General features: G+C 32.3%; 1 protein-coding gene across 5 annotated transcripts in view; it reads right to left on the bottom strand.

The window, feature by feature from the left end:
- LOC108727334 (homeobox protein TGIF2LX) overlaps positions 1-24,379 on the bottom strand; it is a 55,445-nt gene that overhangs the window by 16,299 nt on the left and 14,767 nt on the right. For 3 of the 5 annotated variants that reach the window (XM_018455434.1, XM_018455437.1, XM_018455438.1), the window contains exon 1: positions 4,893-5,617. The exons of 1 other annotated variant lie outside the window; for it this stretch is intronic. In XM_018455434.1, the coding sequence (XP_018310936.1) occupies positions 4,893-4,947 (55 nt within the window). In that variant the 5' untranslated portion in view covers positions 4,948-5,617. Of the gene's footprint in view, positions 1-4,892; positions 5,618-24,379 lie in introns of those variants that run through there. One more of the 5 variants, XM_018455435.1, reaches the window with a different exon arrangement.

Raw genomic sequence — 24,379 nt, 5'->3', positions numbered from 1 at the left:
TTTTTTTATTTATTTTATTATGTGTTCTTATATTTAACTGTAAATTTAATTTTGCAATCTTGCGATACAAAATATTAATTTCATTTGCACACTGCAAATTTATAAGTGCATGCAAAGCTATTACAATGAGACTCAAAATTACACGTAATGTTGTAATTATGCACAAAAATTTTTTACAGTATTAAAAATTTTTATGCATAATTACAACATTTTGTGCATAATAAAAGTATTATTATGAATATCATCGATGTATCTCACTCGTACTAGTAACAAATGTGTGAGACACCGAAAGGACACCACGAGCCGACATAACGTCCAATTACGCTTTCTCTCTCAATCGTGCGCCTTGCGCCAAGGACAGAATATCGGAGCGCCCCCCACTACTTTCTCTCTTCGCGCTCCTCGCCTCCAACGCTTCCAGTAACACGTACGTGTGCGCTTCGGTACGAGTGTGTAGCGTTGCGCGCCGAACGCCGAGACACTATCCCTGCCAGTGCGTGGCACCGAGCTCGAAAAGCTCTTTTTTTAAGTATTGAATTATATTCTATCGAGCTACACAACACAAGTTCGTTTAAATAATTTCATTTATAAAATTAAATAAATTTAATTTAAGGAGGGTTTCTATCTTGTTGGGTCAAAAAAATTGATTTTTTTACATATTTTTTCTTAAAGATTGTACTTTTAAAAAATATGTGATAAAAGTTTCAAGTCAAAATTCGAAAAATTGGTCGAATTACAGCCTGTTGAAGAATCAAGAACCCTTTCGGAAGGCTAGGATAGAGCGCTACTTATCTGCGCGTCGTTCCTCTTTTGTTTAGGTTTCTTTTGTCATATTGCCCTTTAAACTTTAAACGGGTTTTTCAAGTTGATGGAAGTTCTATACAAGTCCCAAATCATGTGATCGATATGATTTTGGGTTTAAAATGTTCGCAAATACCTCTCTAAAGTAAACTAGAATAAAGAGAAAATATTGAAAACTTTTTTTTATGAATAAATAACTGCAACAATTTTTCGTAAAAAAAAATTTTGTTTGAATGACTATAGCCTACTTAAAAATTTTTGTAATTTTTTTATTTTAGTCTATATGAAGCACAAACCTCTATAGATTATAAAAAAATTTTTGTTTTATTTTTTCAGATCACTTTTGAGTCTCTAAGAACTTCCACCAGCTGGCCGCCACTCGTTCCACCGCACACTTCGCCCACCCGGCCCACCCAACTTGTCTATTATTTAAATTGTTGTAGCGATTTTTTTATGTTTAATTAAGATAAATTTAAATGTATTCCAAATTTGAGAATTTTATCTTTAATAATTTCTTTTCTATAAATTCCTAAAAATTACCCATTTTTCCTGGCCAACAAAGTAGAAACCCCCTTAATTTAAAATGCAAATAGCAAAAAATTCTTATTAATTATAGGCACGGCAGAATATTAGTCATGCGCATAATCTCCTTCCTTTTAACAAAAAAAATTCAATATTAAGTCGCATACCTATTCAAAGATCGTTTCAATGGCATTCCTAGGAAAGGTCGGGAAGCCAAGGGAAGAAAAAGGATCATCTCGTACGTACAATAATATGTTCATGTGCACTCGTAGCTCAGATGGTAGAACCATCATCTTTTCTGGCCAAGTTCATTCATGTAGAAACTGATTCGAATCCTACCGGGAAACATTTTTTTTTTCGAAATGCTAAATTTTTTTTTAAATGAATAAATTTTTTTAGACGATTTATATAGATAGATTTATATAAATTTGTTATAAAAGCTTAAAAAGTTAACAAAGTTATTTAAAATCAGATCATACTCAAGATCATAATGCTCTGAATTTAACACAAGATTAGACTCAAGAGTCGTTTTTAGTCAATTTATTATAGAAAAAAATGTGGTATTATGGCACCCCAGTTACATTTTATACAATAACTTTGTTAATGATCAATATTTAAGTTTAAAACTTGACAATTACATTCGTTAAAATGTTGTTGAATCGATTCTGGACTCAAAGTTACAAAATATTAATTACTTAGGATACTATTAATAAATATGTGGCAACATTGCATAATGATTTAAAGAAAAAAATGGGTGGTAATGTGGCCTTCCATAAAAATAGCCTTAAAATATTTGTTTTGTTTAGAAAACAATATTTGGTTACAAAATTAACAAAAACATTTTAAAATGTATGCAAAAATGAATGTATATACATTCACATAACTTCTACATATAAGATGCTCAGTAATAAAAATCTCTGTACTAAAAATAGTACACGTGATATAAACTATAGATTAACAGTAAAGCTACAATCGATTATCAAATAATTATTTTGATACGAAAACCTCAAAAAAGAAGTCGTAAGTAATCAATATTCATAGAAGGCTACATTAGTAAAATGTCATGGTATTGTTTAAATTTGCATAACTCAAAATATATACAGTCGAATAAAATGTTAAATAGCAAATAACACAAATATACATATATTCATGTGATAATACGCTCAAGTTTAAGAAAAACGAGGAAATAGGTGTAATTAAATGCTAAAGTGTACCTCAGAAACATTTCGAAATACTTGAAAGTAAAAATGCGTTATAATAAGTGTTGGTTATTGAGTATTGGTAATATTAGCGTCATGGTGTAACGGCGAGCTACTGAACTAATAATTCCATAAGGTAATCATTCGCTACATAATAGCAAGGATTCGCTACATAATAGCGGAGATATTAAAAGAGGCCACAATATATACACTGCCATAATATCACCGTTTCCTCTATTGAATATTCACTATAGCTCAGGTAATAAAACTAAAAAAAGTTACCTGATAATCCAATCTTATTTATTAATATAAAAGTTTACTCTCTCTCTGTTATTTTTTTTTATTATCTCCAAGGTTAATTTACAATCTGTCGTAAGGGACAATAAGTAAAATGTTTAAAGCTATACTTGTAGATATTTGCCTATTGGTCAATATCCTCATTATCAAATTTAAGTTAAATACCTAAATTATTGTTGAATACTAGGATTTATGTAAACTAATTGCAAGTAAATCTAATTGATGATTCCTACTATGAGATGATTGTGTTAACTAATATCTGAGTAGTGTCCAACTAGTTAAATCTTGTCATAATGTGTTAATGAGTTTATAACAAATATTCCTCTATTATATAATAAAATACAATTTTTTTACAATATTGAGTTACGTAACAAAAAAAAAAACTGCTCGATATTTTTGGTGACAGTGACAATGAACTTTGATATCAATAAATCAAATGTAAAAAATTTCAATACTTGTAATTAAATATTTATGACAAATTTATCCAAATCTATTTTCTAAAAATATTTAATTTTAATATTTTGAAAGAAAAAAATATTCGTTGATAAGATTCAAACCGGATTCAAACCAAAGAAACGTGATCTGAAAACTTGTGTGACGATGTTCTACATCAGCTATGGTGTATATAACAAATAATAATAATAAAATATTAAGTTTCAATTGCTTTTATTATAAATTTCACCTTTGATAGATTAAACTTGTTTATTAATAAATATGGTATAAAAAAAATAAAATTTTCAACTTTTGTATTTTTTAACAATTTACTTATCATTGTAAAAAAATATTCTAATATTTTATTCAAAAGAAAGATTCATTGATAGGACTTAAACCGGAAATACGCGAAAGTTAAACGTTAGATGTTTCACTACATTCATTGTTCATTAGATAACTGTCAGTGGTCATAAAATAACTTTCGATACAGTATGTCACACAATTTTGAACAATTGTTAATTTTCCAATAGAAATCAAGGAATTATGCACTCATATTTTACTTAGTTAATAAACACCTTTCAAGTTATTTGCAAAAATTTTTTAAATTAAAGCCTAATTTTCCTTTTCTAGTTCTTGCCTGCCCCTTGTTAGAAAAAAAACTCTTATTAGAACCATCCTGTATATATATTTTTAAAAAATAGATAAAAATTACAAGTGGAATAGAATACATTTTACTCTACAAAATCAATATAAAAATTTGGAATTACAATTTTTTCGATATCCATTCAATTTTCAAAAAAACCTGACATTCTCCTCTAAAAGCTCATTAATAATCAACGAATGATGCAGATGATAGTGAAAGGAAACCTAATCTAATCGTTAACAGCGAGGCCCGCTTTCACTCATTAATATGGCAGTTCGGCGCAACCGTGATTCGTATAACGCGAATAATTATTTCATACGATCGTAGGATTATCCTACAATTACCGTTGCCTTTAAGAAAAAAATGTCACATCATTATTCCAGTTTATTAAAGTTTATTGTTGATCTAGAATGGATAATGTTAGGTTTTTTTGAAAATTGAATGGATATCGAAAAAATTGTAATTCCAAATTTTTATATTGATTTTGTAGAGTAAAATGTATTCTATTCCGTTTGTAATTTTTATCTATTTTTTATAAATATATATTTAACTTAATAATGTCTTAAATATACAATCAGGATGTAAGAGTGTAAGGTTGTCTTCCTATGGAGAAAGAAACAACGGAACGCAATATTGACAGAAAAGAGATAAGACGAAGGTTATCCTCATTTCTTTTCTGTCAATATTCCGTTCCGTGGCTTCTTTCTCCATGGAAAGGCAGCCTAACCGATAACTTCCGGATTCGATCCCAATCCATAGGTGTGAGGACCCTCCTTATATATAACTCAGTTTATAAGAAATTGATTGAAAAAATTATAAAATTTAAAAAATTAGAGTTTTGTAAGATGTTGTCAAGTACTATTATTTGCATTTCTTCTTACATCGCAACATATCTAACAAAGAAAAAGAAATGTAAAACTTAATGACATCTGCTTACGAAGACACTTGCGAAAAAAACGAGTTTTTTTTTCAGGCGCATTTTCCTCCTTAACACTTACTTATACCTGGCCCGTATATGTTCATTCTCCTGTCTAACTGCATTCCAATGTGCATTCTTCTTGCTCGTTCAAAATAAAATGTTTAATTTTCTGAATCAGCGACATTTGAATATTAAGATCTTACAAAGAAGATCGGAGAGAAGAAGTCTTTAACGATCTTGAAGGTCAGCAATCCATTCAAAAAAGAAAAGAGTGAATGTTGCCACGATAGTTTCTTACGTGTCGTGGACGAATTTTCCTTTAGGAGTCACGACATCCGTGCGGCTCACGCGCGCAAATCGTTCTCTCGCGAGGCGCACGTTGCGTAGAAAACCGGTTTCGGTAAAAGTCCGCGCGTCCGATTCGCTCGATCACGTGCGGGCGACCGTCATCGAGGGGACGGCGCGACAACGACGTCGGCGGCGACGTGATCGCCGATCGATTTCCCCAACGCGGCCGCATTTGAGACGCGCTTCTCGTCGCGATGCGGCGCGACGCGTGTTGCCGAGACTATTCGTCCCCGCCCGGTCTGGACGCGATTGCCACATCCAGTTCGTGCCTTTCCTACTTTCCACCGATGACGACCGACGAGCGTAACAAAGTCCTACAGATCGCGCCGGTAACCGAAATGGGACGATCGATCGAGCACACGTGTTATCGCAACCACAATACGTGTTATCGATCCACGAATTCCGCGGGAGTCTTAACGCGAGAAACGACACTCCGCGATAAAACACATAGATCGGCGCGGCGGTCCGCGCGTGACTGTTCGACGTGTCGGTGAAAAGGCGCGAGTGTAACTTTTTACCCCCACTATCGTAATCAGGAGAGAGGAGGGGAAGAATTTAAAGCGTCGCGGTTAAACTTGGCGTCTGTTTTTTTTTTTACAAAATCTCTTCGAGCAAACTTTATTTCGTGGCTCAGGATAGCAAATAAATCTGACATAAGCTTGTGTTTATCGCAGGTAGATTCGGTCATTTACTTTTGAACTTTCAACATGTCACTAAAAAAAATGATGTTATATCAATAGCATTATTTTCATTGAAAATAATTTTGTTAATTTAATAACTGCGTTAAGAGGATCCTAAAGTCGTCTGTATGACCGACTAAACTATATATAATTTTTGTATAACAATTACTTTTTTCCTCTTTTACTGATTCGGAAATCCTTTTCCAGGATTAAAGAAGTATACGCATTAATATGTGTCTGTGAGATAGAATCTATACTGAGAACGACAAAAAATTTTGAAATTGAGATCTTCTTTACCATTTCTTAATCAAATATGGTGCTCCAAAGCTGTCACGTTGTAATAATATTTGCTTCATATAAAAGCTGTGCAATCTATTCAACAAAAAATAGGGCACTTTTGAACACGCTCAAAATTGCGCAATATTCAGAACACCATAACTCGGTGAAAAATCGTCGCAAAAAATAAATCGAAAAAGCATTTTAAAGCTTAAAACCCGTCAAATTTTTAAATTAGTTGGATAGTATCCATTGATAGATTTTCAGTATAGTCAAATGGCTGTCAACATCTGAAAAGGAAAGTAAATCGAACCAACACCATATCATGAGAATATACTCAATATTTTGTGAGTATTATGGAAAGAAAATAAATTTTGAAAGTAAAATTAATGGACTGTGAAAATAATGATGTTGGCATTATGAAAAGAAAATGTCATTATTACGGAAAGAACATAAATTTTAAGTGAAACTAATGGATGAAAATAATGCTGTTGAAAGAAAATAAATTGTAATAATACTCCATATTAGGGGACCCTTCTCCAATGAGGTCTCCTCACCCTGACCTTAACATATGTCGTTAAGATGAGGGGACCCTTCTCCATTGAGGTCTTCTCACTTTGACCTTGACATATGTCGTTAAGATCCTGAGTGACCTACAACAGGTTTTACATTTTAGCCGTCCCTCGTCCTTGATTAAAAAATTATCAACAAAAAAAGTTTGAAAAATTATGTCTCTACTGAAAAAAATGCATGTAATTTTACATGGAAATTTCATGTTCATGACTGGAAAATTGCCTAAATATGATTGGAAATTTACAATTTCCAGTAAATTTCCGAACATATTTATGTAATTTAGATAATTTTCCAGTCATATATATGTAATTTCCATGTAAAATTTAGTGATTCGATCTTGTCGAGACGAGACGAGACTAGTTCAAATCTCGTCTCGTTTTGATCTCGAAGTTTTCAGTCTCGTCCCGGTATCGGCTTGGTTTCGACACCGACAATGGTGACAATGGCTACGTTTAGTCCAGTTACACCGTGTGCTTAGTCCGCGACCTATATGATAGGTGTCTTTGTTTAATATACAGGATAAACAAGGACATCTATTGCATAGGCCGCGGCCTAAATGCATGGTGTAAACGTAGCCATTCTCGTCTCGGTCTTGGTCTCGAGTCGAGACTCTCGGTCTCGATAATCATAATAAATGTTTTTTTCGATTTCTTCTATGGTCTGCAATTAAACTTAAATTCTTTTTACTATTTTATTAATTAATTAAATTTTTTTAATTATTTTATTAATTTGTGTGTTAGTAATTTCAATTTTTTGAAAAAATAAATGAATATATCTGATTTAAAGGATATTTTTTTAATGATTTTATTTAAAGTTGCATTTTGTGATTATTATTATTAAAGATAAGTTATTAAGATAATTTATCATTAAGTAAGCAATACAAAATTTAATAATTGTATACAAAATTGTAATATTTTTTTTAATTTGCGTATTCTTATACCAAATTAATAAAAATATACCAAATTTCTTTCAATAATAACAATGTGTATGCCATTTATAATAGTTTAGAAATATTATAAAAATATCAAAATTTTGATTTAACAAAGGCTCTCAATATTTATGTATTATTGGTAATGACTAAGTGATTCCGACTTGAATTGTGGCAAGGAATTAACGCAATATTCTAAAATGAATTTTATAAATCTTATTAAATTTGTATCATTATTATGGCGTTCTTACAATGTTATACTTGGTATGTTGGGTGAGTACAATGAAATAACAGCTGTATCATGTAAAAATTTCTTTTGAATTTCTTATTTATAACAACACACATTTTAGATCTTAACAGTCACAGCTGATTAAGGTTATTTTCAATACTGGAATTGTCAATCATCTCAACCTACCAAGTAATGAAACAATTTTAATTAAAAACTAGATAGATATGCTGAAGATGACTTAAAAAGAAGTCGAAACGTTCGTATTAATAATAAATGTTATAAACTGATCACTGAGTTTATGAATGAAAATATATGTACGCTAAATCTAACTGCGTTTGCTCTCAATTGCCTATATCTCACATATTTAATTATAAAAATAATAACAATACATAATAGTAAAATATTTCGTCTGAGTAAATAGCAAAATGTATCACGTAATGACACATTTTCAATTGAAAAGTTATTTAATTTTTAGTACAATAAAATATCATAAAATCAATATTTATATTTATATAGATATAGAATATTTGTCGTTAACTATTTCGTACTAGGTGAGTCTAAAGCGCCGGCGCGAATATATACAATTAAAAAAAATATCGTATATAACATTCAAAATATAACGTGTTAAAAATTATATAGTATTTATACACAGATAAATATTGGGTGGATCCATATATTCGTTTTGAAGGCTAAAATGAAACAAGTTTTTTTCATACAAAGGATGAATTTTAATCAATGATATATTCTCCGTTTTTGTTGATGACCTCTTGCCATCTTTCCAACAATTTCATTATTCCGCTCTCATAGAAGGTCTGGGGCTTAGAGGTGAAAAACCGGTCGAGGTACATTTTCACAGCTGTCTGATCAGCGAACGATTTCCCGTGGAGGGAGTTTTGCAGGGACAGGAACAAGTGGTAGTCGGATGGCGCAAGGTCTGGTGAATACGGTGGGTGAGGCAAAACATCCCAGCCAGATTATTGCGGTGTGGGGTCTGACGTTGTCATGGTGGAATATGGCACCTTTGCGATTGACCTTCTTCTGGGCGTTCTGGACTTTTCTGTCGCAATGCTTGATTCAATTTCGTTAGCTGCGTGCAGTGGACCTTCGAATCGATCGTTTTTCCTTGAGGAAGTAGTTCGTAAAACAGCACACCACGATGATCCCACCATATGAATAGCAAAATTTTCTTCGGCAGGACTTCCTTCGGAGTGATATTCGGCTCGCCAGCGGTTTCCCACGATCTCTTGCGCACTTTGTTGTCATAGATAATCCACTTTTCGTCGTCAGTCACTATTCGTTGGAGGGTCACTTTCGTGCCGCTTCAGAAGTGAATTGCAGATGAATATGCGGTTGGCCAGATTCTCCTCGGCCAGCTTGTGCGGCACTCAAACATCGAGGCGGGACACGTAGCCAAGCTGTTGCAAATGACTTTGTACGGTTCCATAACCTATTTTAAGTGTCTCCGCAATCTCTCGCACCTTTAGCGTCCGGTCTTGCTCAACTAGTGCCTTGATATCATTCGAATCAACCTCGGTGGGCCGACCGCTGCGGGGTCCATCTTCAAGACTCGTATCTCCGGAACGAAATTTAGCAAACCATTTCTGAACGGCATGTTCTGTTAAGGCATCGTCCCCGTATACGCCGCATATCTTTCAGTGGGCCTCCGCAGCTCGCTTGCCTTTCTTGAAGTAATAAAGCAAAATGTGCCGAAAATGCACCTTATTCTCCGACATGTTCACAGGCCTGTAGCACAAACAAAACTAATGCCAATGAAACCAAATTTGACAGATGAAAAGAGCGGACTATCACCTTTCCAAAACATATTTGGATTGCTCGATTAGGTAACCAGAACCGGAGATATTCGGAAAACATTTGCACTACTAACAAAAACCGAATATATGGATCCACCCAATATAAAGATTTGTACGATTCGTAACACGACGGAGTGTATAATTTATGCATTTTTAAATTAAAGAAAGAAGGAAAAAGATGAAATAAAGAATCAATTATTTATATTTTATGCATAAATTCTTGGCTGATTTGTAGTCTTAAAGATAAATTTCAGAATATTAAAGTACTGCAATATAATAACTAATCTTATAAGTAACTAAATTTATTAAAGATTTTAATTCTTAAACTTTTATCAAAATAGTCTATGCATATACATATATATATATATAATCTTTTAACAAATTTAGAGAAAATTTTTAAAGAAGGCTACTGTATTATTTTTGGATTTCGTCGAAGACGAAGGTTATAAGGATAAGTTTCGAAGACTATTTTCATTAAAATTTGATTTACATACAAAATAATAATTTTTTCAAATGATTGACTTACAAAATTTTTTTTCAAAAGACACTAGACAGGATAAGAATATCCAGCAAAGGAAAAAGGCGAAATCAAAGATTCTGTATTTAAAATATCTTTTATAAAATATATTACAATATTTTCTTTTACTATATTATTTTTCTGTCTCTTTTTTGTGAATGATAATACCTGATAAGTAATCTTCATATGCTTGAAGTAAATATCTTAGTCGCATGAACTTGTACGTCTATATATTTCCCCACTATATACGAATATTCAATATACTGAGAGTCTCGTCGAGACTCTCGTGTCGGTCTCGAATTCGGAAAATTCGGAATTTTCTGCTTTAAAGTATATTTTACAATTTTCCACACGAAGCGACTTTCACTCCATCTCCCCCCTGCTTGTGGCACACGACTTCCACCCCATCTCCTCTCCTGCTTAGAGACGCTCGACTTCTTAACGAAGCGACTTTCGAAGTCCTGTTGGAGATCACTCAGAGGTCACGATTTCAAAAGTCACTTCGTGTAACAGTCGTTCCCTAAGCAGGGCGGAAGTGGGAGGAGAGTTGTTTTGCGTGGAATATCACACCTCTCTCCCTGCTTAGGGACTTAGCACGACTTGTACGCAAAACGACTCTCTTCTCACTTCCCCCCCTGCTTAGGGAACGACTGCTACACGAAGCGACCATCCTTTTCACAGGAAATGCAGCTGATGTATTAACCCCTTCATTGGTATTATTTTCTTACAAAGGAATCCCAGTTCTAATAGCACCTAACAAACAATGTCACCTAATTGGAGTTGTGGCAAATCTGATGATGGATGAATGAAATTAGCAAATTTTTGTGAATACATTGCCAATGTGTTTCACCCATGGCTTATTCAAAATAACATTCCTCGTCTTATAATACTCTATATAGACGGTCTCTCATATGACTACACATTTAAACGATTTTTGTAGTACATACGGAATATAGTTAGTTGCCTTTTATCCCAACGCTACTCATATTCTTCAGCCAATGGATGTATCGGTATTCAAACCTTTAAAATCAGCTTGGAAAACTACTGTTAAGACATATCATATAGAAAATAAACTATCAGCTGTGAAGAAGGAAGAATTCGCATCATTGTTACAAAAAACTGTAGACATTATCGATATTTCCAAATGCCTGCGAAATGGTTTTCGTGCTTGCGGTTTGTACCCATTTAATGCGAATGCAATTGATTATAGCAAAATTGTCAATGGCAAGGAAATATTGAATACACAAAACTGTTCGAGTTTTGGAAAATGTGTCAAAATAAACAATCCATTATGGAATCACAAATTGATGTATGTTCTCTTTATACTTTGCATTATAATTATAAAGAAAAAGATTATAAAGGTTATCACGGAGAAAACCCGCGAAACGGATAACCTTTATAATTTTTTTCTTTATAATTATAATGCAAAGTATAAAGAGTATATATTTGTAAATATTTAAAAGGCATTTGCATATTATTGTGCTGCACAATATTTTGATATCATAATATCATATATTACCTTTGTGCTTAATCATGTATAGTTGTGCATAACTATATATTCAACAATCTCTGATCCAGAGATTTTTTAATCTTTATAGGAATTGTTAAGTCAGAATCAAAATATAAACAATATAATAACAATTTATTTAGAAGATGATCAAAATAAAAATTGGAATATCGAATTATGTGACGAAGCCACAGCAGTTGATTTACAATATAATCAATATGATAATCTTAATACCCACTACAAACGTATGACACATTATCAACTGACTCAAAAAATCATGCTTAATGTTTTGTCGATATGCCCATGGAGATGGAAAGTAATGCAAGCCCAATCACAGATAACCAGTACTTCAAGAAATAAATAAAAACGATAATACATCTATAAAATGTATAGTGCCATCTTCATTTAAAGAAGTATTATTCTGACCAGAGGAAAAGCCAATCCTCTTGAAGAAAAGAAATAAAGAAAAAACCAACCATTGTTACATCTAAACAGTGGAAAAGATACCAAGAAGGAAAAGAAGCAGAAAAAAAGCGGTTAGAAGATGAAGAGAAGGAAAGAAAAAGCGAATAAGATTGGAAAAAATGAAAATTAAAAAGGAAAATGCAAAGGTCAAGAAAACTACGAAAAATTCGAAAATAAAAAGTAATAATTAATATCAATATAGGGTGGATGCACCGTTTGTGGTCACTGCATCCATTTTGACTATCTCGCTGTTTATTAGATTCTTCTAGTTTTGGTTGGTTCCAGTGCGCAGCAATCACGACACATGCGCGTCGCAATTATTTCTCTTATTTAAGGGCTTACTGGGGTCAAAAATTGTCAAAAATGTTGATTTTTGTATTCGATAGTACAACGTCCCAGGAGTATTGTGTTAAAATTTCAAGTCATTTCGTGAAAAAATGCCGGAGATATGATTTTTTGAAATATCTGACTCGGAGGCCCATGCGGATCTCAGGTATACGTATAACTGCGGTTACGTCGAAAGAAGAGAGAATACGACGAAGACAGGAACAAAAAGATGCTATGGACGTCGCAATTGCTTCAGGAACACTGGAATATGGGCCTGGAATCGACGACTCTGTGTAAGTAACCAACAAAACTTAAAAATTCTCATCTTATGAACATATAAATGTATGTAAAACTTTAAACGCGTTTTTCTCGAAATGTTGTTTTAAAAGTCGGTGGACACTCTCAATCAGCGAATATTGAACCGATCGTTTTGAAATTTTGCACACACTTTCTGCGCATGAAAAACCCGCCCCCAACGGTCTTAGTTTCTGTTTTTTGTTATTTTTACCGATTTAACAAATACAAAATGGCCGGTATTTAGTGCTGGAAAACACTACTTTTGCTTCTAAACATTCCCAAAAAGTTAGAAATTAAAAAAAAAAAAATTGGCATCGTTGGGGGCGGGCAAAATCTATCCACTAATGAAATCAATTTGGATTTTTGCTTTCAGATAAGTCTACATCGAGTTATAATGTCCACCGCAAACCACCACTTTTGAGAAGCGTCTCCGCAAAATGCCTGCCAACGCCTGAATTTTCAAGATTTTTACTTAAAATTTTTATGAAATATATTTAAAAATACGCTTTATTAAATGTAGTTTATTTCATTAATGTAACGTTTAACGGAACAGAGAACAAAAAAGGTCGAAAAATTGTTTTTTTTTCCACTCGTATCCCCCCAGTAAGCCCTTAATAATATGACAAGTAACCTCACGTTTCCTCTTTCATATTCTAAAAATATTATTTTCTAATTTGGAATACACTCAAGACACAGTCATCTTGTAAAAAATGAGAATCCCCGAAACGCGATAAGTAGAATATAGTATAAATAATTTATCAATAACTATGACACAAGTAATATGACACAAATATAGCATACAATATTAGTAGCCATCAAGTAATTAATAGTCAGCCTCGTAATGATACCAGGTATATAGGTGGCCAAAAATGGTGTAAAATGGAATTTTTGTAACTATTTAACTTTTTCATTATACATTCGCTTTTTTCCTTAAAACTTTTTTGAATATTAAAAACTAGGACATTAAACAATGTATTTAAGTAAATCGTATCTCCTTTTTATGTATTATTTAAAGAAAAAAATTTCTTAAAGTTATATAGAAATGCTTAAGGTGGCCAAAATCGGCTGAATCGTTTTTATTAATTACTTTATTAGACTTTAAATTAGATTTATATCCGTCAGATAAAAACTGCCAATAATATAGCCACTCGATTGCCAGAAATATAGGCAAAGGAATGTTGAAATTGACAATATTAGGAACACTGATCTCGGCAACTATTTAATTTAATAAAAAATTAACTAGCATATTTATTGAGATAAATAAATTTTTTTGTTAAGTTAAAGCTACAAATGAAAAAATAAATCTTTAACAAATTAAAGTGTTACCTGCCCCAAATATATACTCAATTAAAGTTCAAAAATTTCTTAGTGTCGGTAATTGGATTTTTTACCCTAGATGTAGTAAGCCTTAAGCTAGTAAGTTTTTCAGAAATCATTCACAGTCAAATCTGAGAAGAATATTTAACTATAATATAAGTCAGTTTCTTAAGATTTTTAAAAATTTACTATTCTATTGTAATTTACGGGATAAAACGATATAAGGCACTCAAGTACCGTTTCCGAACACAGCTTAAGTGTTAAACCGTTACCTGAGTTATAAAGAATCACCTTCTTTTGTTAACGGATCAAAGAAATGATTTCTGAGAGATAAATAAGACACATAGGAAATCTCTTCTCTCGAAGAAATTTATTTCGAAGGCAAAAGTTCTTCGCACGTGAATCGTAATTGAAACTGACGCAAGTATCAAAAATGTTCACCGTTACGAAGTAAATGTGCCGGTTGAACGAACGATACGTCTTATCTGCGACGTTTAATAGATAACTTGATCCTAATATTTTAGACTCGCATTCGCATTGTCCTAATGACTTACGATTACGTGATTCCTCCTTGTCGTTTCGGCAATTTTCTCGCTGGATGATCATGCGCTTGCGAAACAAATGTGTGGCATCAAACTTACAACAAATCGCGATTAACTTTTTAATTGCGCTTCAATAGGCCTGTTCTTTTTGACTGAACTTTTACACCAGTTCATCTTTCTTCTTCTTCTTTCTTCCTGGAGAGAAAAAGAAGAAAGATGAACTGGTGCAAAAGTTCAGCCGAAAAGAAGGCTTAATGCTGTCAAGGTCCTAAGCCGCTCGCATCTTATGCAAACACTGCATAAGATGCGAGCGGCTTAGAACCTTGACAACTCTTTGCAGTGTTTTTATAAACACGAGTGAAGAGCAAAAATATGAGCTCAATTTAATCAATTAAGATATATGAGAATGGATTTAAGCTATGTGTTCTATGTAAACAATTAGATGTCTTCATCTCCTTTGCAACATAACGTTGAATATAATTATTATTGACAAATAGATAATGAATGTGGAGATTTACAGATTCTACATTAAATAATTATAGAGTAATCTTAATCTAATAGGAGTACATAGCAATATATAATTAAATTTTAACTTTCCTTTATTTTATGATAATATTACTTTATGATAATTTATTATTTACGTTCATTATTACTTATTTTAGCTGTTCTATAAAAAGAACTTTTTAAGAAAAAGAAATCTTTTAAAATATAAATTTAATATTTTCATTATTACACCTCTGACAGATTCAGAAGGACATAATTGGTAAAATGTTTATATATATACAGTCATCGAAAAGTATCGGACCCCCCTAATATCTTCAGTTAGAATGCATTTTGGAGAAAATGTCCAATAGCAAAGTTGTATGGTTTCAAGCGAGGAGTAAGATGATGACCTTGACTTTGATCTTGACCATGTCCTTTAAGGTCATTTCAAGGTCAACTTTATTTTTTTAAATGGAACCCCCTACATTTTATTGCATATTTTTATAGCTTATCTCGAGAGCTTTTCAAAACACTATAATAAAACATTTTTTCATTAAGTACTTTTTGAGTTATAAAGGTTTGAAGTTAACAATTTTTTGACACAAAATGTAAATCTTGTAAAATATTATTTAGTTTTCAGTCTGTTTTTTTTATTAATATATTTTCTTTAAACCAATTAATTGGTCTCATTATTCCGCGCACAAAAGTATTAAGGTTATGATTACTGAAAACTAAATAATATTTTACAAGATTTACATTTTGTGTCAAAAAATTGTTAACTTCAAACCTTTATAACTCAAAAAGTACTTAATGAAAAAATGTTTTATTATAGTGTTTTGGAAAGCTCTCGAGATAAGCTATAAAAATATGCAATAAAATGTAGGGGGTTCCATTTAAAAAAATAAGGTTGACCTTGAAATGACCTTAAAGGACATGGTCAAGATCAAAGTCAAGGTCATCATCTTACTCCTCGCTTGAAACCATACAACTTTGCTATTGGACATTTTCTCCAAAATGCATTCTAACTGAAGGGGGATATTAGGGGGGTCCGATACTTTTCGATGACCCTGTATATATACCATAGTATATATAATTAGTAGAAAAAGTTAACGGAAGATTTGATTATTAATTGCTATTCGAGAGAGACGTGGATAAAATCAATCCTTAAATAATTCTTCTAATATTCTTTATAGCAATTTTTACCCACTGAAATCACGAAGAGACGTTCCGATATCGTTAGTGAATATTCTTAAAATAGCACTTATTTTATAAATGCTGCACGTTTTTCTGTACGCGATCTTTCTTTTCCTTTCTTACGCTAAATATATTAACAGAAGCAATTTGATATTAGATAATCATAGCTTCTTAAACACACTAACAGTTTAGCAGTAGTAGAAATCGCTTTTATCTTATCGACGTCGTATATGTATCATACATTTATTTTACTATCTACGATGTATGACAAACGATGCGTACACGCGTCCAGATAAAATGAATGTAAATACAAAATCTAAATGTAAACATAAGACTGCATAAGACACCCTCGAAATGTTTGCCTTTCGTAAATTTCCGTCATCGACCGAAAATGCACTGTGTAAATAGGATTCTAATGTAACCGTTGTAATAATAGCTATTGAATGGCCTTTATTTTTTGTTTGAAAATAAGTATAGTTTCGAAATCTAGTCTCACAGGCATTCAAACATTCAATGTCCAAAGGTTATCGGGAAGATCAGTAAACACACAAAAAGATTCTTTTGCTTTCAATTTGCTTTTAAAAAGGCATCTTTTATTGGATCAAAGAATCAATCATTCTTCATTCTTCTTCTACTTTTTTGTGCTGAAAAGCTAAGATATCCCGACGTTTTTATTTTTATAATTATATTTTTTAATAAAATATTATATTTTAGTTAAATTTATATCGACAAAAGTGTCATTAAAAAATATTGAGTTGAAGATAGGATGAGTAGATACAATAACGAAATAAAAGATACAAAAATGACTTCAAATTAGACAAATTAAACTTTTTTTTAAAAGAAATGAATATTTTGATAAAAATATGTAAAACAGTCGATGTTCGAAATAAAAAAATTTTTGATTAAATTTTGTTTTATGGAATTAAAATATAACAACAAAAACAAAAGAAAAATAAAATTATTCACTTTTATTAAAATTTAATTTAATTTAAAAAAAGTTAATTAAAATTGACAATAATAAACAAGAAGTACTACAAGCCAAAACAATAACTTTAATTATCAAAAAATAATGATCAAAATATTAAACATAAACATTACAGACGTTTCGACACCGATCGAGTTATTATCAATGTTACATTAAAAATTAAAATAAAAATAGTCGTTAAGCGTACATTATTATAATAAGAGAGATATAAAATAAACAAAATATAAAATAAACAAAATAAAAAAATTACAAGTCTCTTGATACATATCGCAATGTTGCTTCGTTTTATTTCATTTGTCTGTTAAATATTGACTGCATTTTTACCGTTTGCCCGTTACTCTTTTGGATCTAATTTTATATTTGGATTTATACTTATTAAGGTATATTGTCACAATTTTTGTATCTTAATTGCAATCAATTTATTATTTAATTTGATGATTTGACCTTGTATGTTACAACAATAATGAGCCTAATATAATACAATAAGATAAATCGTAAATCCTTTTGTACATATATTGTTTTTTGCAAAATTTTGAACGTTTTTCTCGAACGTTTTCCAATAGAATTTCTTGGACGAGTATAGAAAGAGAAGAGGAGAGAAAGGAAAAGGAGAACGTAATACAGATAATAATAAAGAAAGGGGACAGATTTGAATGAGACAGCAGGAAAAATGAAGAAAGGAAAGAAGATAAGACGGAGCAAAATAGAGAGGAAAAGAGGTTCAAGAAATAGAATGAAAGAGAGCGAATAGATGGAGAACGTAATACGGATGATATGGATGAGTCCCCCAAAAAGTCGCTTAGAAAGAGTCACTTAGAAAAAGTTACACTAACCCAATCAACGTTTTAGTGGACCCCAATTAACGTTCTAATGGACTCCAATTATTTGAAAATGATTTAATTCGATTCCTCATATTATTCTACGGAAAAACATCTATATACATTTTATTTTTTTTTATGTGGTCATTGAATAGTTATAAACAATTTTTTGTTTAAAAAATCTAAACTTCAAATAAAAATGACTGTTAGATATTATAACAGTAAATCTATTTATATATACAAGAGACTTCATACATTTTGAATTTGTCATTTATAATAGATTTTAAGTAGATCTAAAATATTGCTGAGCGATTATTCACCCGTGTCTAACAGATATTGTAAGAGCATTCATAAAAACATAATAAAAAGAAAACTCTCTTCCTTGAGACGTACACTACTATTTTATGCAATAAAAATTAATGGGACATGCGCGTTATGCGTATATGCTATCCGATTTTATCTCTCCGATATACATCGTACGGAAGAAACCGCACCATATCACCTCAGGGAGAACATACGAAGCATATGTTTCCCCTCGTACAGGATGTATATTTATACGGCGGTATAAACTAGACCACTAAATAACTCGCTCGTGTGAGTCGCTATTAGCGTGTGCCTTCTAAATGCCTTGCGCAAATCCGCATGGGCTTCTTTAATAATTTGTGCAAATCGTGGACAGCGGCGAAAAGACTCGTCGTTAGCTCGTCAATGCTAACGCAAATTCGCGTCGCCATCATCCACGAGATTCGGCCGCCCTGATTGTGACACAACTAATATCCCGGGTACTAATCGCAATACTAACTTCACATTGTTAATGTTCTAGACGTGAAATGTCATTTTAATAAAGAGCTAGAGCCTGTACTCTCGAAACTATAGACAAAGAAAATTTAGATGAATTATATCAGATAAATCTACCTTCTTTTTTTTCTGTTTTTATTTACTTCTTACTAAATGTGTCAAATAAGAATAAATGCACCTTAAAAGTTTATTAAGATGTATCTAATAATTCTTTTTTCTACGAAGAATTTCTATAATAACTTGATATAAAGTCTGTTTTTTGTTACTGTACTCTCTAAACTGGTGCACACGGTGCAATAAATTGAAGCGAAACAATTACGTATATTTATTTATGTGCAGCAATAAAAAACAGAAAACCTTAAAATGTATGATAAAACAATTGTGCATCAAGGTATTAATTAATGAAGTATTGACGTTATCAGTCTTGGAATCTAGAATTTAAATGGAATTACCTACTGAATAAATCACTATATAAGTAATTAATTACGATTATTAATGACACGTAATAAATGATTTGACAGGTGCGTGCTAATAAAATCACAAACGATCGCGAAACTTGGAGCATTTTCGTACCACAGAATCTCATAGTGCTACGCCTAAATTTAATTTGATTTATTGAAAGATAAATGACAGATTATTATAAAAAGTCATTATAGAAAGTTGCGTGCATAATTACGTTGAAGTCGCGGTATCTGGGTAGAAAAATATGAGCGGCAAGTTTTTGTTGGCATAGTCACTACGCGATTCACGACGAGATGATAGAATAGATCTTTCATAGCAGTCCAATGACCGAAACATGTCAAGGAAACTATCCGATTAGCAATGTGTGTATGCGCAATCGTAAGAGCAGGTTGAAAAATATATCATACGGAAAGCACGAGACGTCGCAAAGACGGAGGAGTTACAATGATTCACGATTCATGCTTCTTTTTCCGATTCAATGCAAGATTTTCGAGAACGAATAGAGATCTCTCGGCTGTCCCTCGTTTCGAGAAGACCTCGCTGTCAAATTGCCAGAAGCCGATTTTCGACGCCCGGCTCTATTTATAAATGTCGTACAGACAAGCACATCATCATAAAACATTACTTGGCAAGCGCCAATTGTCATCGATCGAACAATGTAATGCGCCATCAACAATCAAATTTTACAATTTAATCGCGCTCTTTGTCGAACCGTAGAACAAGTGACAGAAGGCTTTTGCCAGACGAAAGTTTTGCGGTCTCCGCCGAAATTTATCGCGTATCTACACTAGTTAGCATTGTAACAGATAAGCGCATCGTTACAATGATGCTCGTACAGATAACGTTAAGATACGTAATTTCGCGCGGAAACGATCTACACTGTCTTGGTAAACACTTGAAAATTTAAGAAATCGTAAATTCTGTATACAATTCTACTTTTCGAAGTTTGTAGTTAAAGTAAACTTTAACAATAACAAGTATATATTAATGATTCTTACATTAAGAACTGTGTATTTTATCCAAAAAGTGATATGTCGAGACTTTGTTTCGTATTAATATATTTATGATTTTTGTAAGTTATGAAAAATTTATTTTAAAAAAACATAGTCTATTCCATTACCGATTAATAAACGGCGAAATTTTTTATGTAACTCTCGCTAAGATTTTCTCTACAATTCGGTTATGCATATTCACACTTCATGTTAAAGATCTAAACGCTCTGACAAGCGAAGATAGGTAGGCGACGATAAGAAGCAAAAGTAAATATACAACGGTTTGAGCTAGATAACCCATACGACCCTTTTAGTGTCAAGAAGCAAGGAACGTAAGATTTCATAACCGAAGAAACAGACGTTTGGAGAAACAGACGCTTTGAAGAACAGACATTTTTAATGAATAAGCTATTCTTTTCAATGAATAAGCTATTCTTTTCTTTTGATTCGGACCGTATCAAAAGAAGCCCGAAGTCAGTGCCGATACTAAGTTTCTGTAACTTTTGGTCAAATTTCATCTTAGTTTCCATCACACCTCTATAACCATTGCGAGACGATCTAAATGAGAACCAGTAACGGGAAATGAACTCTTGGTGAAAATTGTACATAAATTCCAGCACTTCAGGTAAAATGATATTAACTGAGAAACTGAGGATATTTGCACAATAGGTATTTGCAAAATAGATATTTCCGCTTTTTTTCGAAAAATACCTTCTTAGAAAAATAAAAAACATAAATCAACGTTATTCGTTATTCTTTCATGAAATATGGTCAACGAAAATAAGAAAGAAGGAACGTGAAAACGGCCTGCTTATATTGTGGAATAAAAAGAGATAGAGACTGGCCGTCTTCGCACCCTATCTCTCTTTAGCGATCAAGATAGTGTAGGAATAAAGAACAGACCTATAGACTATGCCCAGTACTATGGCTGTGTTCCAAAATTTACTGTCAGTACTGAAAATCTATAATTTACGTTACGTGCACTATGGATTTTCAGTACTGGCAGTAAATTTTGAAACACAGCCTGTATAATTCGGTGTACCGAACGAAAAAAAAGAACAGGTGTCGCGTGAAGATCTCTTGACGCCGGTAGACTCTAGGATCTAAATTTAATGACGTACGACAAATATACTTACACATACATACGTACGCAGGAAGAGAAAAAGAAAGAGAAGAAAGGAGAGAACTCGAGGCGCAAGCGCGAGATGTGCGACTAGAATACGCATTTGTCCTCGTAATAAGTGCTCTACATGACGAAGCCGGAAAGACACTCGCTCTAGTGTCACGCCGCGCTGAGTGTCGGTATTTTTAATATCGTTTCTATGTTTAGCCCAGCGAATGGAACGTCATGCAGTCGCCGTCGTTTTCATCGTCTTCGTGGCTAGCATTAACAGCAGGGAACAGGAAACGTCAGGTGTCAGTTATTGGCGGCTCACATGCCGAACAAACGAACGAAAATACGTCATGCCGATTTCTCGGCGCATTTTTAACATTTTTTAATCTTTTCCGATGAAAAAAAGAGGTAATTCCCACGCTACGTTTTCTACGACCGAGACGAGAAAGAAATGTGTATTCCGCGTCAGTCAGCGAACAGGATGATTTTAATCACAGCCTAAAGCCTTAAAGTTCGATAAACATGCGAGTTCAACCGATTTAGAGATACGCATTCGCCAAAGATGGAGCTTTGGACATGAACGCGATAAACTCGAAATGAGTTTAATTCACTTATCGATTCGTTGGAGATCGCGAAGACGCATCGTTCATAAAATCTCGTTTAATCGACCAGTTATGCGGAAGTGAAGAACCTAAACAGTTTTAGACCGGTTGCTTGAGACATGTAACTCAACGCATTCTGAAATTCTTGTGTATAAATGCAATTAAAGAAAAGGAGAACTTATATAATGATGATATTTTTTGACGATTATCTTTGCCTTCCTGTGTCTTGATTTGTTTGAATACTAATTTTTCTTTAAATTTATAACAATTGAAACGATCATTTTAGAAAGTCTATAAATAAAAAAATATAATTTTCGGAGAACTAAAAAAAACCATTCTAGTTTTTACAATTAAAAATAAGTAAACACAATAAGTTAAAAATGTGTAAAAAATAACTTATTATCTCATATATCAAGTAAGTGAAATATATATCATTTTTAGAACTTATTTCTAAAAATAAAACTAATTTTAAAGAAATTGACTTATTAAAAAAATGAATTAAGAAAAATTAACATTTTCATATATTATTTTCGTTTATAAATAATATATATTATACGTAGGTTTCTTTAGAAAATTCTGTAAATATAATGACGGACTTATAAAATAACGGATTGTAGTCTAAAATATTTCACACTTAATTGTTTATTTTACAAGCATAATGTGAAAAAAATAACAAATTATTATTGACATGTGAATTGAATTTCCAGTAAAAGTCTAATATCCTCCTTTCTAAAAAAGGAGATGCAAGTCGATAGTCGAATATATCGAAATATTGTTGCCTCTTTTCGGCGATGCCGATTGGTTCTCTCGCTGCGCTTACTTCGTGAGCAGCTGTCATCATCGCGGAGATCGCATGTGTTAGATGTATGTGGTTAATAGTTAATAGTTAATTGTAAAAATGAAAATTTTGTTACTATAATAAATATTATAATTCATAAATCATAATTACAGTCTCTCGGTCTTTCCTGTTAACCTATACTAACCTCCGCTGGAGATTAGTAAGAAATTTTATGTTAAATAGAACTGTTTAAGTATTCAATTTAAATCTTCCCGAAAAAAGCTATCGCATAGTCAGTATCAAAATAAACATATAAACAGATATTTAACACATATTAATCCTAACTTTTTTCCTCCCTGTTCTTCCTGTTTTATTATTTGCTTATATATTTCTGTCTTTAACAATGGCGCGCGCGAAGCGCACGCTTGTTATATTCTAGTCTATAAAAAAAATGCCTGTGTGATTTTTTTAAAGAAATTATGTCTCTATCTCCCATTTTAAGAGGAAATTAGAAATTCTTTCATATATATTATTGACAAAAATTGGCTTAAAGAGCTTTCTAAAATGACTGATTCAATTATTAAAATCAAATAAAAAAAAAACTAAAGAGAAAAACATTTTTTTCGAACAATCCATTTCAATATTTTTTTCCATCCTTTTATTTTTTCCACCCAGTTTATCCATTTTCCATCCTTACTGTACGGAATAATGCGGAAGAAAAGGCAGAACAATCAAAGGCTAATTTACCCCCATTAACCTGGACCCCCCACCATCGAAAATCAAATTCGCGATAGGTCAAAAATTTAGTGCTATTTTGTTGCTAATTAGTTGCTCTAGAGCGAATTTTGTTGCTCCAACCGTTTAGCAGCAATAAAAAAAAAATGGAGGGGTCCAGGTTAATATTATATAAAGCTGGACTCCCCCATAATGAAAAAATGGATATAGAGCTGCGATATCAAAAAAACAAATGCACCAGATTTTGTTGCTTTTTTGTTGCTCTAGGATAGTGCAGAGAAATATCGAAAAAATCACATTGTTAAACAAATTCCGATAAATAATCAAAACTGCAATGTCGCGCGTCGCAACGTTATGACCAAAATTTACATGTATAGAATTTGTTACTCGCAAGTTTTTGGTACTAAAATGTTCCTTGGAACATATACTATCGAAATATACCCGTTTCCGATTTTGTTGCTAACCGTAACACATGAAAAATAATTAGTTTATCAGCATCGGCGCTCGAGCAGAGCACTTTATCGTCTGAAATATTGTTAAACTAATTATTTTTCATGAGTTAGGGTTAGCAACAAAATCGGAAACGTGTATATTTCGATAGTATACGTTCCAAGGAACATTTTGATACCAAAAACTTGCGAGTAACAAATTATTTAAACAATCTTTGTGTGAATAGTGCTCTGCTCGAGCGCCGATGCTAATAAACTAATTATTTTTCATGTGTTACGGTTAGCAACAAAATCAGAAACGGGTATATTTCGATAGTATATGTTCCAAGGAACATTTTG

This window comes from Mycetomoellerius zeteki, unplaced genomic scaffold, assembly GCF_001594055.1.
Source record: "Mycetomoellerius zeteki isolate Tzet28-1 unplaced genomic scaffold, Tzet1.0 scaffold48, whole genome shotgun sequence".
NCBI classification, from domain to species: domain Eukaryota; kingdom Metazoa; phylum Arthropoda; class Insecta; order Hymenoptera; family Formicidae; genus Mycetomoellerius; species Mycetomoellerius zeteki.
Note: the sequence above shows the minus strand (reverse complement) of the source record. Positions and strands in the feature narration are given on the sequence as shown.